The sequence below is a fragment of the Ammodytes marinus genome (genome assembly GCF_949987685.1).
Source record: "Ammodytes marinus genome assembly, chromosome: 3".
Lineage (NCBI taxonomy): Eukaryota > Metazoa > Chordata > Actinopteri > Uranoscopiformes > Ammodytidae > Ammodytes > Ammodytes marinus.
In genome coordinates this window covers 8,980,706-9,000,732 of record NC_137232.1, presented here as the reverse complement: position 1 = coordinate 9,000,732, position 20,027 = coordinate 8,980,706, and the positions used below count along the sequence as shown (strand labels likewise).

Here is a 20,027-nt window from a genome sequence, read left to right as displayed (position 1 = left end):
GATCAACTGACAGCTGCCGTCCACACACACACACACACACACACACACACACACACACACACACACACACACACACACACACACACACACACACACACACACACACACACACACGCATGCACGTACACAGTACTGAAAGCACACACACACACACACACAGACACACACACACACACACACACACACACACACACACACACACACACTTATAGGTGTTCCTGAAGCAGGCATATTTGTGTCCGTTCTTGTTGTGCCCCTTTACTTCAAGTAACCATCACCCTATAGTATTTTGGTGTATGATCAGGGCATTAATTTGGAAAAGGAAAATCCCTCATACAGTTCATTTATTTGCACTCCTTAGAAAAACATCTTTATATGATGTGACAGGCAATGACATGGCAGAAGAGATAAAGTAAAAAAAAAAACAGCTCTGGCTATAATGACATACCAACAAGAAAGTCGTTATGTGCGTGGGAAATATAATAATAACATGAGAGTCACTAAACCCATTAAAACAACTGCATGATAATTAAGTAGAGTGGTGAGAGTTCTCCAAATGAATTGGGGTTAATTGAGAGGTTGGGCTTTTTTAAATTTGAATTTCTAGTGCAGCCAAGCACTAAATAGAAATGCACCCAAGTTATTGTATATCCAACACAACTACACACAAAACCACACATGTTTGCCCAGCTTGGTGGGCGAACAGTAAGTGAGGTTTTGTGGAACAGTCTGTCACATTATCAATATGTGCTCAGTCCGTGTAGACCCATTTGGAGCGCATGGTAGCTGGAGAGGTGCCAGTTTGTCTCCTGACACTGCCCAGGTCCCCTTGAGCCAGTCACAGAACACCTATCTGGCATGAATAGGTCCTGTTAATGTGTGTGCATATTTCAAGGGGAGTGAGCTTAAAAAAAAATAAAAAGAAAACAAAAAAAAAAAAATTATATCCTCACTGTCAAACTATTAAAGGATTTGTCTTTTAAATATACCCCTACGTCCTGCCAGGAGCCTTGTATTATACGATACAGACACACATGGATTAAGCCAATAAAGAAATACAGGTGTAATCCTAGCTGGAGGCTACGTCGTTATCTATAAGATTGGCTTGCAACCCACTTGCCAAATCCACAAAGGTGAGTCGAGGTAACACCTAAGGTCACGCACACACGCACGCACGCACGCACGCACGCACGCACGCACGCACACACACACACACACACAAAAGCTCCCTCTAACTGTCGCATGCGTCCTTAGACGATCACTGTATGTCTCACCTGCTCCAGTTTCCAGTGGAACTCGGCTGGTCTGAAGGTGTCCAGCTGGCTGAAGTCCCTCCTCAACAGGAAGACCAGACGGCAGTTATGGACATAGAGCGAGTAGTGATGACGGTTCATCTCTGTATGAGGGGGAGGGAGATAGAAGAGTGAACACAAGGGACCCAGTCATCATCACACCTACTCACAGTCAAGTCATTTCCAGACACGGAGCTCTATGAAACCAAAACTGGGACACAATAGTTACTTTGAAGGAGGCCGGCGTTCTCAAGGCCATCTCACTTTATACTTCACTGGCATTTTTTTAAAAACAGAATCATCCCTTTGGGCAAAGCATGCTACAATGTTACTGATTTATTATTATTATGCTCGATCATTACGGAGCTCCACATATTGTTCACTGACACAGTTTTATGAAAGGCTGTTTCCCAAAATGCACCTAAGTACCATTTATAATATATAGTATACTGTATATGGATACCATTAGCCTTAACAAATGATGAGGATAATAGCACGCAACTATCACCATTATGCTCTTAATGAGGACACTCTGGCCATAATATTAGATTTATAGCAAATATATTAGGAATCCACAGGCCTTTACTGACTCACACGGTGCTGATCATCATTGTGTAAGGAAGTAGCCAATGTTCACGGTCCAAATTGCCCATCTGACATAATGTTAAAATGTCAAATCAGAGGTTAAGATCGTCATATATCCACTCACTTTATTATGGTGTGGAGTGCGTACAATTTGAATTTGAAACGACATGGTCAAATCAGAAGTAACATAGAGGATTGTAAACTTGAAGGATAAGGGTGCAGTCATTATATGCTTTGTTTATTGTCAGCGATTCCGATTGAAAGACCAAAACCAACATGGTGATAGTCCATCTCTTCTTACTTTCTGACTTCTCCATCCTGTCAGCCCTGAAGCTGCTTTTCAGTTCCTGCTGAAGATGTAAATCTTTAAAAAATGGGTCACACGGATATAAAGTTTTACTTGTTAAAAAGTAAAAGGAGGCTCGGTAAACAGCGGGGCACTGCAGTTTTTTAACAAACCGTCACTCAAACGTGTAAACAGTGCACTGAGGACTATTTTCAGCTCCAGAATATTAATCAGACTATGTTCTAGGGGGAGCATTGATGGCAGCAGGGTGGTGTATGTATGTGGGATTAAATCAAAATGATCTACAGTCCCTATTTTCCTTGTAATGAAAGGATGTGCCAGAGTAACAGTAAGACAGTTTCCCTGCAACGTTTCTATGCAAAGTAAGTAATATAGAATGAAGAAACCCCTAAAGCAATGGTGAAGTTTGATTGAATTTCATGTTTCAAATTTCAAAGTTTGTACGTTCGATCTCATCGGAATCTTTCTTAATCGGTAAAAGGCTCAGCGACGAACACTGATGGAAATTTGCAGAGCCTACTATGAACGGCTGCTGCAGTTGTTGTGTGGCATGTACGTTCATCTGCATTACAGAGATGCTTTAATACTTAATAGTGTTGTTTTGTTGTCTGATTATAGCTTGATATGTCTCTATTATCTGGCACATAAGCACAATTACAACTTGTGCAATTTTAATAATTTAATGTTAGATGGCGCAATCCATTTTGGCTAACAAAACTTTGTTTGAAAATGTTTGCTACATGTCTGAAATCTATTCAACATTTCATTGTAATGGCAAAAACTGCATGAGACGTAATTACGCACAGGTTGACCTCCGCTTTCCAGCCGATGAATGGAAATGCACTTTCACCGGCTTTATTCACGTGAACATTTTTAGAGCACTTCAGATTATTCCATTGTCAAGTGGAGTGAGTCGAGGTGACCTGTCTGACTTTAGGACAGCAGCCTTGATCAACTGACAGCTGCCGTCCACACACACACACACACGCACACACACACACACACACACACACACACACACACACACACACACACACACACACACACACACACACACACACACACACACATACACACACACACTCACCAGTTTTGTCAGAGTTACAGAGTAGGGTCTCCTTCTCAGCTCTGAGGCCAGGACTGGGTCCGTGCTTCATCCAGGTTGCTATGGTGAACTGGTCTGTCAGATTCTGGGGCACCACCCAGTCGGGGATTTTGGCCGCCTGACGACCGTCAAACCTGAAGATCAGGTCACTGTCTCTGCCACTGTCGGTCACCAGGGAGGCTGTCCAGTTGGTGGCAGGGCTGGGGGCTGGCAGGAGGTCAGTGCTGCCGGAAGAGGCACCTGGGGGGTGTTGCGACAGAAAATGTGTCAATAACAATCAGGGCAGATATGCGCTGTATATATTGGGCCCAACCTTGGCTATGATCACTTATGAGTAAGGCAGATGGCAGGGTTTAATATGTAATCAATGGGCCGAGATGGATGGAGGGATGTGGGTATTGATTCATGGCAAATGAATCTGACTTTCAAACGGTAAGAGATGCCTTTTGTCATTCGCCCGCTAACCCACAACATAGCTCACTGCTAAAAGGTGCCACTATGGAAACAAAGAGGACATTATTGACCGAGCACTAACACAATGAGGAAAGACACAGCGAGGACTCGGTGAGAAGGATGATGCGTGGTGTCAATCAGCCAATCACATGAACTGTTTACAGCTGACACTTTTGGTATACGATCCTCTGCACTATCTTGACAAAACACACTGATAATGACTGCATTGCATTGAGTCATCTTAATCCCTCTCTGTTCTTCCCTTTTCAGGCGACTCCATCATTCCTTTGTCACAACAACCTCTATATATGTTGAGTCCTGAACCATCTTTGGTTTCAAACCGTCACCTTGACAAACGTTATTTTTTGCCGTGTCGCTCACTCTGCTCCTCAATGTGTTTGACATGCCCTTACCGATCTATCTTTGCCCCTCTGCCTGAGAGTGAGAAATGCCTTTCATGCGTCTAAACCGCATTTATAAATCATTTGCAACAGCTAATGGATGGTAATAAATCAAAGGGTTATCGAAACAATGCTGCTCTGAGAATAAAAGGGGGATGTCAGAATTCACAGTCACTCCCTAATGTCCAGGCAAACAATTGAAACATGCATCTGCTCATTTTTTCTTGTTTCACATTTTACACAACAGTAGCACATTGATTGAAGTTTTTTTCACCCTCATCTGTAAAGCTCTGTTTTTCTCCATGTCTGTACTTGTGCCAGTGTCGACATTCTGACTCCAGTAATTAGATTCCCTCAGTAAATAAATACGCATCGACTTCTGCATCACCCAGCTGCAGCCTTCTCTCTGCCCGATGTCTTTGTACATTATCTCAAATTGATTGCTCTTTAAAAAAGCAATTACAATTTATTCTATTCGCAATCAGATAACGATTATGAGGTGCCTGAAAAGGACTCTTTAGTGGTAAACCATGCATGGGCCAGGGAGCCATGGGAGGCGAGGAGGGGACGTTATGCATTCAGATGAGCTAGAATGAGGCTAGTGTGTAGGCCGTTAGTCAGAGATGATGAGTGCAGCCCCCCTGCTGGGATTGCAGTGTGGGCGGAGTGATGTGTGTGTGTGTGTGTGTGTTTGCGTGTGTCTTTTTATCTGTGTCTTGGTCTGTGTGTGAGTGTGAGTGTGTGTGTGTGTGTGGGTATGCTAAAAGGCTCAGCTGCTTTGATGGCGCTCTGGGCAGCGACACGGTGGCACGGCTGCTCATCAGTCACCGTGTAGAAAGCATGGCGGCATCTGAAGGCAGCTAATGCCCTCGCTCTGTCACATCATTAGTGACAAAGCTTTAAGTTGCAGTCCCGGTGCCTTCATTTAGCACAGGGGGTTTACCAGAGACCAGGAGCTTTCAGATGTCGCTTTAAAAAAAAAAAAAAAAAGGCAGAGAGAAGATGCCTCGGGCCCTATTTGACCCCGATACTCAGACCCTTGGTTCCACTTCTAATTCACTGCACCAAATTTCAGTCAGAAGTTACCTTTGATCAGCCGCCCACTGTATATTCTACATATCCACTGCCCTCCTAATAGCCACAGGTCCAAACTCTCATGTGATATAACGCTTCATGGCGGTAATGCACACTCAATTTAAGATGCTCATCATTCTGCTCACATCAGCACCCATTATGGCATTCAAAACAAAATGGATTTTTTATTTTTTCCCCCGTGCAGTACCAACCACAGAGTTTCTGTAGAGATTTCTCAGAGTAGGTCTCACGGTCGCAGCCTTTGCCGATGTGGCTAGTCTGCAGCTGCACCGTAGTCCTGACCGACGACAGCGGGCCGCCGCAGGTCTCCAGGTGCATCTTGGGAAACAACTGCTTGCTTCCCGTTCCCGGCTCGTAGTCCACTCGCTTGTTCCAACCTACGGAGAAAGAAGGGCAAGATGAAGTGGAATTCTTAGGTATGGCAGAGAAGGCAGGTCAAATTGCAGTGTGTCCTCCTGTGCGAAAAACACTAACCCTGCTGAAGATTATGATGCGAAAATGCTACATGATTTTCACAAGTCTTCTTTTTGCTTTGTTATTGGTCCTTTCTACGCCTCATTTTTGTCAATTTATGCTACAATCAAAACAAGACTCCATGTTCCAACTGTTCACTGTCACTAATATTTCTGGCATCACAACTCAATATCCTTCTGGCAAAATATGCCCAGCTAATGATATTTGCTGCAGTGTTGTTGTTGTAGTGCGTGCAGCGTTGTACCTTTATTAGCTGCAGTTGTCATTATGCTGTAGCTGTCTGCCCAATCAGCTTTGAATGGTGTTTTCTGTCTCATATCTTGTGCGGCGGTGATGTTTTTCTGCTTTTCCCTTCATTTTCCCTCAGCCTCTAATCTGTTTGTTTGCTCAGTCTCTATACCCGAGATAATAAGAGAATATAGTGTAAAGTGATATTGCCTGTTTAGTGCTCATGTGATTTTTGTTTACAGCGAGCTTATATCACTCATTATCTCAGTCTCAAATAGCGTTCCTCGGTTTATATCCATAAATGCTTTGGATGCAGATATCCAGAATTTGCTCATTGCCTGCCAGTCCAGTAACACATCACAGCAACACTGCACCATCATTTTGTGGAACTGTTTTTTTTAAAGGTACATTCTGTAATATAGCGGCATACTGTATTTAGCTTCATGTAGTGGCAAGATTCTAGATGTCAACACTCTTGTCTGTCCGGTTCAGAGAATTTACAGACGCTACGTTGTCCTTCAAGGACAAGAAGCTAGTTAATGAATAGGGCATCATCCACCACTGTCTCAAGTCATTCCACAATATCATGTGATGAGGTGAAGATGTATTTATTTATTTATTATGTAGTACCGGTACTTTTTATTCCTCTTCGCGTGTGCATTTACGGCAGACGCCCCAAAAAAACGCATTAAGCTATTAAGAAAAGCTACTGTAGAAACATGGCGGTGCGACCTGCTATGCTATGTAGATTTAACAGGTTTGTTCCATTTCTAACACGTCTTCTGCAAAATGCCAATACATTCTACACACCTGTACCTTTAAAGCAAACTTCACCACCTCAAAGTTAATTGGGGACCAAACTCTCAACAATCCTATCCAATCCATATTGTTTGCTAGTAATACACACAAATAACTTGCTATCCATCTGTCTGTCAAGCATCGCTGAGAGAAGACAGGTGAAGAAGAAGAAGAAGAAGAAAGGGAACAACTCTTTGTTGCACTACACAGCCTGTTAAATCTGCCATGTTCCTTTCCTCAAACACATACACACAATGCACCGGTTTTGCAGTTTGATTTACCTCCCCCAGACTGCGGGTGCTGTGTGCTGCTTGCACCACTGTTACTATGGAGTTGTTAGCAGTGATGAGAATAGGCCACAAACAATGGTGTGCACTACATAATGGGGGGAAAAAAAACAACACAAAAGGCTCTGCTGATTCATGCCTTTCTGCATCTTTCTTCACACAATGACTGAATAAACTGTACATACAGCCTTGTCCTCCCACCTGTTGATTACTCCAATTATATCACACTATTGTGCAGTCCCTTTTGTATGCTCATGGTTCAAAGCTTGTATGGTACTGTAAAACTAGCTGAGGGTTCAAGCTATGGATTTTCATATTATTATGATATATTTATAATATTAAATTAGAAAATAGTTGTTTGAAATTATGTTCACTGTTCTCTTGCCAAGAGTTGGTATAGGTGCTGATATGCAGGTTAACATAGCCAGGCCAACTGCTTCTCCCTGTGTCCTATGTCTTTAAGCTAAGCTAACCGTCTTCTGGTAGATAACACAGACACAATGGTGTATTGATCCTGTCATGTTACTCTCTTTCAGAAAGTGAATATGAGCTTTCACCATAATGTCTAAGGTCTCCTTTTAACACTATAATAGTCAGCTGTGTTGCATGTGCTGTAAATTCAGTGTTAAATACTTAAGAAAGTTGACAACATTCTACCTTGTTATCTGTTATAGCAATAATACTGTGAAAATGAATGAATCGTATACAAAAAAGACTCCAGACACCTTCCAATCCAGTGATTTATATGTTTTTTTGCTAATCTCTTTTGTTATGCCATACTGAGTAAAGGCCAGGACACACCAGTCCGACTACCCGAAAATGGTGACTGCCGATTCAGGGAGCTCCAGTCTCCCCGTCGCGGCCGAAAAAGTGCAAAGAACACACCAAACCGACTGTTGCCTTTCCGTACGCTCTGTGCTTGCGCGGGACGTAATGTCTCCATAATAGCAGGCGGCGCTAATCTGTATTGTGGCCCGAAAAAATACGGAAGCCGGAAATGATGGGACGGCTCTAGACCATTAACATAGATAGAAATACGTATTTATATTTATGGACCATAAAGAGCACCATTTTTAGCAAAGAGTGTTGAGCATGGTGTCGAGCAGTCAACAAGGGTTGATGCATGTGAGTACTCGCTGAACGAAACAAACAAACACATTAAAACGATGGCTAACTGTTGTTAGCTGTTTGTGCTACCCGCCTCACTTCCGGGCTTCACTGATTCGCTAGCCCTCCACAAATCAAATTGCTCAAACTGAAAGACTGTCCGCCGCCAGAAAGCCAAAAGAAGCCCGACGACATCAACTACGACCGATTTCACGGCACACACCAAACAGATTCGTGTCTCCGTCCCCTCGAAACTCTACGACGGCGATTATCGGGCCGGTGTGTCCTGGCCTTTAAGGTATGCCGCTGCACCTTTCAGATTCAGGTAGTAGAGAGGGCATAGTAGGTGTTAACAGAATTTAATTTGCTTTATTGTATAATATTTTAATGCACAATACATGCTTTCTGGCTGTTGAACTTTGTCTCAGTAAACCTGACAACTCCAAAGGGTTTTTGCTACACTTTAGGACAAAGTTGTTGTTTAGCCTTGAAGAAGAAACTGCCTAATAAGATTTTGGCACATACAGAGGTATGACGCATTCATGTGCACAGTAAGAAAAGACTCCCTAAATTTCCCATATCCTGTTATCTGCCTAATTAAAAACATTTCTGCTTTCGCCAGCAAAACGGGCTGGACACACAAACCGAGTGTATACGCCTACACATTTCACTACATATAATCTCTGTACACTGTTCATTCGATGTATTCAACCATGTATCAAGCCAGGTACATTGTTGATTCCCTTGTATGCTGTTTGCAAGTAAATTCACCTGCTTCCAAGAGGGCCTGACTCAGTTTCAATTATTCAAACACTTGGGTAGTTTGATGAAATAATTCTAGTAACAAATGGTCCTTCGAGTTGCCGGATCCAACATCCTCTTCTCTGGACAAGAAGAGCCTGCACGTGAAGACGGGGGAGTCTGGGACTCTCCACAGAAGACCTCCAGCCCGTTGCTACAGGGAGAGGCCGTCAGCAGACTCTACTTGGACGGAGAGGGGGTGACGGAATCTAGAGCCTGAGCGAATCGAGGCTTTCTTGAAATCAGGTGAATATTAACAGCTGATTTTGTTTTATATTTGTTCTTACATAGAGACGAGTAAGGTAACTACTGGCTTACATAGAGACGAGTAAGGTAACTACTGGCTTACATAGAGTGGTTTGAACAGGGTTCAAGTCCCTGTTCGGGCCCCACGTTGGGGTCTCAACCTGTAGTGTTTGGGAAGATGCACTAGAGACAAACCTATCTCAACCTGTAGTGTTTGAGGAAATACACTCACAACAAATAAAGTCTCAAAGATGGCCATTAGTGTGAGATTCGGCGCATTCCCTTTTATTCAGATGTTGATGTCTGAAAAAACCAAGTCTAGCAGTTATCTTTTGTTTCATGACACTAGGAAGTTAGAATAAAACTGAGAGTTTAACTTATGAAAACAATTGGTTGCGGTTGAAAAAACTACTGTTAGACATCATACGAGTGTTTATGAAGTTTCACTGTTTAGGAAGGACAAAAAGCTGTGATTAGTGTTACGGTGGGTCACTAAGTATACAAAACTTGTCACAATTTTTACTAGTGTTTTGAGGTCTTAACACTTACCAAGAATAAGTCTCACCTATTTGTTTTGTTTTGTTATGTTTGTCAATAGTCTACATCTGCAGAGTAGACTTATTAGTTTTGTTTAGAATACATCACATAGGGTGTTCTAGTTTTAAATTGGTGAATTTTGTTAATCAATTGGAGGGAATAGGGGTGTTCACCCTGTTTAAATAGATTACTGGGTAATTTGATATTAGATTTTACATTTTAAAAATTAAATTACTTGTAAAATGGATACATTTGATATAAAAATAAGCAAAGACCAGCTTAAAAGCCTCCTTAAGACAAGTGAAGAACTAACATCTCAACTCCGGCAGCTAGTTACAGCCTGTGAGGAGGTTGTAATTAACAATGAGGTAATTCACCCGACAGCTGAAAGAGGCAGAGAAAAAGAGTTTAATAAGAAACAATGGGGAGGTGGGAAACAGAGAGGGGCCACAGAGAAAGAAAGGCAAACTGGGTGTTTCAGATGCGGCCAGAATGATCACTGGCTTCGCAAGTGCCCCCATCCCAGAGAAGGAAAAAATCAATCAGAGAGAGGTGGTGGCCCAGGAGATGAATAAGAGAATGTTGTTGAAAGTGTAAGAGAAAAAAGATTGTTTGGAACTGATTGTTTATGTTATAAAGAAAGAAAAAGTATGTAGGGGAAGGGAGATAGAAGGTTTTGTAAGTGTGCATACAATTGTTATGCTGTTATGATGGGTTATAAAATGCTCGTCTCCTAAAGATGACCAGAGTTCTGACTAAATTGCTAAACGCTTTAAAGTTTAGAGCTAAATATCTTGCCAATCCAAGCCCCATAGTGAACCTTAAAGATTAAGGTGCAGTCAATCATTTAAAGTTCCAGCATAAACTTAAAAAAAGCGTTCTTTTGTGTTCTTTTTATGAAAATGTTCACTAAAAAGAATTGTTCAATGCTTTTGATTTGAACTACAAGTTAAAAGGGATTTGTGTGCTGAACAATGTGATCATAATGTGTTATGTGATGAATGAAATACATGTGTGTCTAACTGAGACTGAGGGTGTATTCACACTGGGAAAGTCCGCTAGTGCACTTGCTTTGGTCCAGACCAAATAGAGTTTTGATTTTTTTTGTTTGGTGTGGTCCACTTTCATATTGCCCCTTTTGCAAGTGAACCAGCATTACGAAGCAAAACCACACGTGATCTGAGGTCATTCATTCATTGGACAGACATTCTGGGGTGGAGAGAAACAGGAAGCACGAAGTTTAAACTGCGAAATATATATCATTGATATAATATGGGGCTAAAAATAATAAAAGGGCCTACATCTAACCTATAAATAAAGAGGAAAAACATCAAATTATTGTTGTTTCATATGGTCATAATGTGTAGCCTTATGTCAATGCCACGTTATGTGGCTTGTAGCCTACGATGTGAAACATAATTTTTACTGTATTTTTGGTGCTGGATGCGCGTCACGCGAGAAGAATAGGCTCAAGCTGACACTCAGCTGATTAAGATGTGTATCAGCTGGGTCGGCGCAGTTCAGCTCCAAACTGACACGGGGATAGTATTGACGGTCCCGTACATGGGAAGCAAAATAAAAACACACACTTCTTGCGCAGCGTGAACCTGTAGGCACTGTGCGAGAGACGCCCCTCTCCTTCATCTGATCGCTGATCGCTGAACACATTCAGCATTTATATTGTTCTGGACTCCCGGTCAAACCACAACTAATCTTCCTAACAATGGCGACAACAACACTTTCCCATAATGTGAAGCTGACGGCTATTTATTAAAAAAGAAAAGAAAGAAAAGGCACAGTGCCTCCTGCATTTGGGTCGGATCGAGTCCGAACAAATTCACACCACAAACGAACTGCAGCAGAGTGCGTTTGGAAACGCACCGAGACTACCTCTTCAGCTGGGTCTCGGAGCGTTTGTTTGGTCCGCACCCGAGTGCGATTGCTGTATTCACACCTGCCTGAAAGATGCGCACCGAAGGCAGAAGTGCATCTGAGTTCGTTTCAACCGAACTAAACACAGCATGTGTGAATACACCCTCAGTCTCTGTGAAAAGGAGAAAAGGAGAGAGCACAAGAATGTGTGTGTATGATTTCAGTCTGTGCAAAAATGTGCGTGGGAGACGTAGTCTCCGTGCAGTGAGAAAAGGGGTGGCACTATGTGTGTGTAACTGAGCCCAGACACAGACAATGTGTGTGCGAATTCTACCCAACACAGAAAAAAAATGTGAACTGAAGAATGAAATCAAACCTATCCTAAAATGTTGTTGTGCGTTAATTGTGACATCTAGAGCAAGCAAAATGGATAGGATGATATTTTAGAAACAACCCTGGCAGAATGATGAGCATTTCTTTTGAGAACATGTTACTGCTCAAATTCATTCTGTTTCAGATGCAAGGAGAAGACGAAGCTGACCATGCTTCAATAAGGACAATTGGACACTGAGGAACAATCTGAATAGGTTATGGTAATGCCTAACCATTCCCCCAGTGACTGTGATATGAAGGACACTTTGCGTCAGAATGCCACAAAAGGACTTGTTGACCATCAAGACGACCTAGGTTCCTGTTCCCTGGCTTCTGCAAAAGACTGTCCTCTCTGAAACTGTACATAGACGATGTGGCACCAGTACACAAACTTGCATTTTCACAACTGTGATGTTGATGTACTTGATATTATTCTGCTTGACTGAAATATATTTACTCATATGCTTTGCCCTTTTGCTTTGAAGTGTTGCAAAAAGTTGCATTAAATATTATAAAAAGGGTGGAATGTTAACAGAATTTAATTTGCTTTATTGTATAATATTTTAATGCACAATACATGCTTTCTGGCTGTTGAACTTTGTCTCAGTAAACCTGACAACTCCAAAGGGTTTTTGCTACACTTTAGGACAAAGTTGTTGTTTAGCCTTGAAGAAGAAACTGCCTAATAAGATTTTGGCACATACAGAGGTATGACGCATTCATGTGCACAGTAAGAAAAGACTCCCTAAATTTCCCATATCCTGTTATCTGCCTAATTAAAAACATTTCTGCTTTCGCCAGCAAAACGGGCTGGACACACAAACCGAGTGTATACGCCTACACATTTCACTACATATAATCTCTGTACACTGTTCATTCGATGTATTCAACCATGTATCAAGCCAGGTACATTGTTGATTCCCTTGTATGCTGTTTGCAAGTAAATTCACCTGCTTCCAAGAGGGCCTGACTCAGTTTCAATTATTCAAACACTTGGGTAGTTTGATGAAATAATTCTAGTAACAGTAGGTGCTATGGTAATGTCATACCCCATCCACAACAGGGAAGTCAAATGACCCCTCAATGACTTAACACTGTCAAGGTAACTCCACATCCAAAGAGCAAGGGGAGGAAAGGGAGCCTGGTTAAGGATGTATGGGAAGGAGTTAGGGAAAGTAGATGGAAAAATGAGGGGTAATGGTTTGCAGCAGTAGTGTGTGAAGAGGGCTTGGGTTGAGTTTAAAAGTGGCTCATAAAGGTTTATCGGTCAGAGAGCATCGGACATAACATTGGGGATATAGTGAAAGCTGCTGACTCTATTATGATGGTTTCACTCTCATAGCTTCTAATGGCTTAATAGCTTGTAATCACATGGAGTGAACGTCTGCAGTTTATTTTCTCTAAAGGGGGCAGTGACAAGCATCCGGTCATTAATCCTGGTATACCTTCAGATATATGGATACAGAGAGGTCAGCCATCTCCTGGCAGAGCGCAGAGCACATCATTTACAATGACCGGGCAGCTGTTTTTTTTGACGGTTGGCACTTTGAGGGAGAGAGAGTGGGGCATAAAATATTTACTGACACTTCCCATGTGTCATTCCCATTCGCAACTGTTGCACTATCTGCGTGGCTCCGAGGCTGGCAACGTTTGATCCAAAGTGAAATCACTGTTTTGATGGATTGCCATGAAATTCTGAGTGAAAGACATTCATGTTCCTTAGATGATGTAATGGCATTGTTGAGCCAAGACATGTTGTGCTTCAGATAGAAATGTATTGACATCTATTGGATAGAATGCCGTGAAATGATGTTGGCCTGCAGACATTAATTGCATGGAATCTTTGCAAAACAATGCAATTACCCTCCAACGCCTAATGTTCGGTGAATGGTATGGTAATCTACTAAATACATTTAAAAACACCCAATGATACAACATTGATTGTGCTTCCTAGCTGTTTTGATCACTATGTTGTTGTTTCCTGTACTGTGGGTGCAATCTATTTTGCCGATCCCTGCAGACTGGGAGAGTACCACAAGCTGCAGCTACTGTAGTGGGTGTCACTCGTGTGTCAGAGGACACAATGCAGAACTGCCCATTTGTGAATTGTGATTCATTGAATATTCCACCGTTGCCGTTCAAACTTTACAATAAGGGTACATTAAATAACTGTTTGTTTATGCGTAGCTACTGCTTAACAAAAAATAAACAAAGCATTAACTTACTGTTAACAACTGCTTAGTTAATGCTAACAGTTCGTTAATGATTAATACACATTAACTATGCATTAACTAACCGTTAATAGAATTAACTAAGTCATATTAATGTGCTCTTATTGTAAAGCATAACCATTCTTCTTGTATTTTTGTTTTGAATGAATGACAATGAGAAAAAAAATCTAATCTCAATACTTTATAGCATTTATGGCACCAAAAAACGTTTTCAAAGGAAAGCTCACCGAGGTCCCATTACACACAAAAGTTTACCGTAAACCACTGGGTTAAGGGTCCACAAGTTACCCCACTGTGACAGAATGCTGATGAGGAGTGTAAGCAATTCGCTGTAGAAGGGTCTGTGAGTTACACGTAGCGTGGGTGCAGCCTACCATAGAAAGAAACAAATCTAAGAACCAAGCACAGTATTAGATCTTCTTTCACACTCAAAGACACAATTCTTTTTCGAGACACCAGCCGTCTCCATTGTGAGACCTGAGGTAGGGGCGTGGAAGCACTGGAGTAGAAATAAGAGTTGTTAAGGAAAAGGGACAGAAAATGAACTGAGATACACTCTTACCACAAAAGGAAAAACAGTTTACTCTTCGTTAAGTAGCTTAAGTTTAGATAAGATCCATACATATAGCCTCATATCATTGATAAATATTCAACAGTGAAATGTATCTTTAATAATGGGACACCCTGCAGCAATACAATGGGGAAAAAAAACCTGAACTATACTGAAGGTGATTACAGGGACAACATAAAGACGATCAACATCTATAGCAATAGTTTTAAAGCAACAATGCGTTCCTTTCACAGGTTTACTATATAAATGAATCTAATGCCAAATACTTTGTGTAAAGTTGATGAATTTACACCATCCCTTGCCGAACAATGTTGAAACTCAAGGACATACTTAGATGCATTCCGCTCTGTGACTGAGGCAGCGTTATTTGCTTCCTTACCTGAACACATTTCAATTAAAATGCTTTAGGTCTCTGACAGTTCAGCCTTTTTTTGCTGGTGTATGACTGCTTGACATTGAAATAAAGGTGTATTGTTCATGTTGTCTGTTACTTCATTCTCGTTTACAATGTGTGTGAGTTAACCTGTGATTTCCAGACCTATGCAACATTTCCGCAGAAAAGGTTTGTAACTATTCTGTTTTAGTCACCCGAAAGCATCCAGTAAGCTTCCAAAACCACCATAAAAGGGATCTATTTTAAGGCATGCTATCATGTATGGAACAGTGGTTCCCTGTAATCTGGCATAGGCACTATAGAGCTGAATTTGTGTCCCTGCTTAATAATTTAGTTCTATCTCAGAGTCTCTGGAGGACACTGCTGCTGCTCTGACGCTATCACTCACTAGTTAAGCATGAGTTCATACACACACACACACACACACACACACACACACACACACACACACACACACACACACACACACACACACACACACACACACACACACACACACACACACACACACACACACACACACACGGCAGCACAATCAGGGTAAACACATTCCCACTTGTAAATCCATAAAAATCTCAAGACAAGGAAAGAAACACTGTTCTTCGGATGCCTACATAGGATTGACAGAACTAAAGCATAACATGGGGACTTGCACTAAAGCTCAGTTGCTCAAAAGCAGTGTGGGTTTAATAGGAAGCTATTTAGTCTCTTTCCAGTCCGCCTGCAGTAGTACTCTGAACTGAAGTCACACAGCGGACCCTTTGTGAATATGAGAGACAGTCAAGATATACAAGAAGCAAGGCAGAGATGAAAACCACCACGCAGAGCTAGTTCCCCCAGTGGAGAAGCACAAACTCCTAACCTGGCTTGTTGTCATAAAGGAAATGTGCGTGTTATGTGTGTGTGTGTGTGTGTGTGTGTGTGTGTGTGTGTGTGTGTGTGTGTGTGTGTGTGTGTGTGCGTGCGCAATGTTATGTACATTTCATTTGAACATGAAAATGCTATCATCAAGAGGATCATGATCTAAATGTTTATTTTGAATGGATAATCCCTTTTCTCTACATTTTATATTATGGGCATGGTGCTATATTAAGCGATAGAGTGATACTGCCATACCATTTATCACCAGTATAACTGTCAGATAATTTAGGTTTTCTAGTTAAAAGGCCTTTTTTGCTCATGTGTGAAAGTTTAAGAAGCGACTAATTGTGCTTTCATATATCAAACTTTTAACGAACATTTGCCTAATTGCTATGGAGGGAAATTCCATCGAGACATTTAGTGTTATCTTTCACCATTGCTGTTTTTTGAACACATCTGATTTGAGCTTTCATAGTTATGGGAATGCAGATTGAACTAATGCTTCTTTCTGGCAGCTGTATGATGGCTGCTATTGATTCAACTGAAAGGGAAGGAACTTACAACCTAATTATGGCTGACATTGCCAGTGAGAGAGTCAGCCATCACACTAAATAAGGATACATTAGGCCTTAATCACATTTGACTTTGGATTTTGATGTCAAGTTAATCATGCATTAGTACTGTGTGCCTGCGCAAACTGCTCTTGTGTTTGCCAGAGCCCATTTTCAAAGAAGAGATTTTGACATGCCATTGAAGATCGAGCACAGGTGGAACAATAGCAGGACCTCCTCTAAGTGCAGTGCAGCCATCCTTAATGACATTTAATACGAATGAAAAGTATAGGCTCTATAGGCTAGAATCATCTCAACAAGCCATTACAGTGAGTCAACATGGAAAATGCCAGAGAAAATAGTAATATGTAATAGTAAATTGCACTATGTTTAAAAAGAACAAAATGTCAACCCCGTTCAAGAGGTAAGGCAGAATATTTCATGAAAAGAAAAGCCCTGCATATTGCATAGCATGTCTGTACCTTGTCTTGTATCTTGTTCGTACCTGTTTTGTACCTTGTTGTTTGTGCCTTTCTGTCTGAACGTTTGCTTTGCTCTCACTCACCGAATGTTGCATCATTTGCCCTTTTCATTTTTTCACCAGGGATCAGGAGAAACACAGCTTCTCTTTGCACAGTACCCCTCTGTAATCAGACTAGGGTTGGGCGGTATCCAATTTTAGATACCTTTTAACCTTCCTCAAATTCTACCCCGGTATACGGTATTACCGTTGTGTAATTACGTTGGTCGTTGTATATATTTTTTTCTCTCTCATATTTACTACTTTCTTTTTTTTATAAACACATGTTTTATAAAAAAAAAATCGATTTACTTCTTCAGCTGTAGACTATTTGTTTTAGTTCCTTGCCTAACACTCCATTTAACAAGCTCACATTGAACTAATCACGATGACGTTCCCTCCGTCAAATACCCATTTTAACCTACAGCACTTGAACTCATCACCATGTAGAGGCTGTTCTTGTTTTGCCCGTGGACCTGGCTTGTAGCCGCTCGTAGCCCTTAGCTGCTTAGCTAACTATAGCTGTCCGATCAACTTTGCAGAATAATGATGCTGCGAGTGATTATGGTGGCGTTAATGGACACAAGCTTTACTTTAACCTAACTGAACTGGGTGCGTGAAGGCCCTTTTAAGCAGCTAACAACAGAAACAACCTATTGAATGGGCTGCACAACTATCGCACTAACACTGATGTGTATCATCTTGTACCCATCATATGCTGAACAACGTCATATTGATAATATTAACCAACATGCCACCAAGGAGAGGCAAAGCCTGTAACACGTGTATAGCTTGTTCCAACACAGGCAGTGGTGCTGACAGATGGTAAGACACTGCTATGGCATTTATTATAAACCTTTGCACATTACACAGACATTTTCTCATGGCGGTAATGCCGGTAATGAAAGGAATACTGTTACTATTTTTAGATACCCAGGTACGCATGCACACACACACACACACACACACACACACAAATGCACAGAACAAGGACAAGAAGTAGTTTGTGGAGGTGAAAAATTAAGCAGGAACTTTTGATCTCAAGCTCTAGCAACGCAACACACAGACATGCAGTGTGTGATTGGGACATGTTTAAACACACTGCTGTTACATGTAGACAACACAGCTGAGGTGAGTTTCCACCTCCTTGGTGAAAAGGATGGCTGTTCAAAGGGAAAGGGAAGATGGATAGAGGTGCTTAAGAATATGATGCATCATCACACTTTCACGCTGTTTCCCCCTCTCTGGAGGATTTGGGAAAATGCATGTGCGTGAGTCTGTGGTGTCTGTGTGTGTGTGTGTGTGTGTGTGTGTGTGTGTGTGTGTGTGTGTGTGTGTGTGTGTCATCATTAAGCCCTTGCATGGTTTTAAATGTTTATGGTGATGTTTGGATGTTTAGGATGATGGTTATGTGAATATTATGCATGTTTGTGTGTGTGTGTGTGTGTGTGTGTGTGTGTGTGTGTGTGTGTGTGTGTGTGTGTGTGTGTGTGTGTGTGTGCATGTAAAACTGCTGACACCGCTTTCATGTAGTCAAAGGGGGTCATCATTACTCGTCCCAGCCTTCAGTGAGAGAGGCAATTTCCATTTAAAAGACTCATCTGCTCTCCCTTCCTATACATTTCCTCTCCTCTCTTCCCTATACCTCTTCCTCTTCTTTCCTATCCTTCCTTTTCTCTTTCCCCTCAGTGTCCCCAAAATCATTCATTTTAATGCTTTCATGCATGCTCTTTGTGGGCCATACAAGAGGCTTTGCTTTCGTTTTTTTTTTTACTTTCTTGAGTGCATAGAGAGCTAGCACTTGTTTCTTTGCATGCAGTGGAACAATGAAGTGCTTGGAATTGTCAGAGAAAATAATGAAACACATGACAAAAATGACATAATTGACCGGAGCTTGGTTATGCATTTTGTTGGCTAAATCTGGGTCTCTTAAACCTTCTCTTTGAAAGGAGTGAGTCCTAGTTACAATAAGGCTGTTACTTTAAAGTGGCTATAATGACTGTGATTACAACAGTGGATACCTCGCATGTTGAGGATGGAGGTCATAGTGACGTACAGACTACAGTGACATAACCCTCCAGCTCTACAAAGCTTAACAGCATTGGTCAGCGTTTGACATTTTAACTCTTACTAAAGTTAATAGAAGATGGCTTTGGAGTGGCAGTCTTCCCACTGTATGGCCAAGCTGATATGGTAATAGACGTGTATATGTACATATTATTGGTCAAGATCATTTTAAGATCTCCTGGTGGAGCTGGGAATGCACAGGTCTGCTCTGTGCTGTGAGGTGACAGAATCAGATACCAATATGTCTTCAATAGCATCATTTCCAATGAAACGACACCACTTCTCATTCTGCTGAAGCCTCCCTAGAAAGACCCCAATTTCATGTTGGGGGGTGGGGGGGTGGAATTCTAATGCTTTGGCCCCCTTTGAGGATTGAGTGAAAATGACACTCTAATCCCGTGTTTGGAGTGGAGACACCGAATCAGTAAAAAAAAAAAAAGCAGCCACCCAAAGCAAAAGTGCTTTTTGAGCCTTCCCACCTTCAATTTGTCTCCAGCTTTTATTTTTGTACACTGCTCGTTACGGCAGCAGAAAATGGTGTACCGCTTCAAGACAGCTACACGTCCTCTATCTCACTAGGGGTTTCTTAGGGGAATCTGAGGCTGGGTTCAAAATATTGAACTGTAATCCCTGCGGTGTGTGCCGCGGGGTCTCCCCCACCCCCCCACAGGGAGCTGTTCCAGCACGTTGCTCTTTAGTCACTTTCACAGAGCTCCTAGCCATGAGGGTGACGGTCTGAACAACACCGTAGATCGACTGCTAAACTGACATCACAGTCAAACCTCCCCGCTGTATATCTACACGATTGCAGCACCATGTCTGACGAAAACCCAGAAGTCCCTCCCTTGGGGCAAAAAAACCTTTACCCCAGA

At 41.8% G+C, this 20,027-nt stretch overlaps 1 protein-coding gene across 1 annotated transcript in view; it reads right to left on the bottom strand.

The window, feature by feature from the left end:
* Positions 1–20,027, bottom strand: part of LOC307248586 (calsyntenin-2-like) — a gene marked incomplete at both ends in the record, with an annotated part of 246,647 nt that overhangs the window by 47,741 nt on the left and 178,879 nt on the right. The window contains 3 exons of the mRNA XM_080025007.1: positions 1,275–1,396; positions 3,272–3,529; positions 5,430–5,615. Of these exons, the coding sequence (XP_079881133.1) occupies positions 1,275–1,396; positions 3,272–3,529; positions 5,430–5,615 (566 nt within the window). The remainder of the gene's footprint in view (positions 1–1,274; positions 1,397–3,271; positions 3,530–5,429; positions 5,616–20,027) is intronic.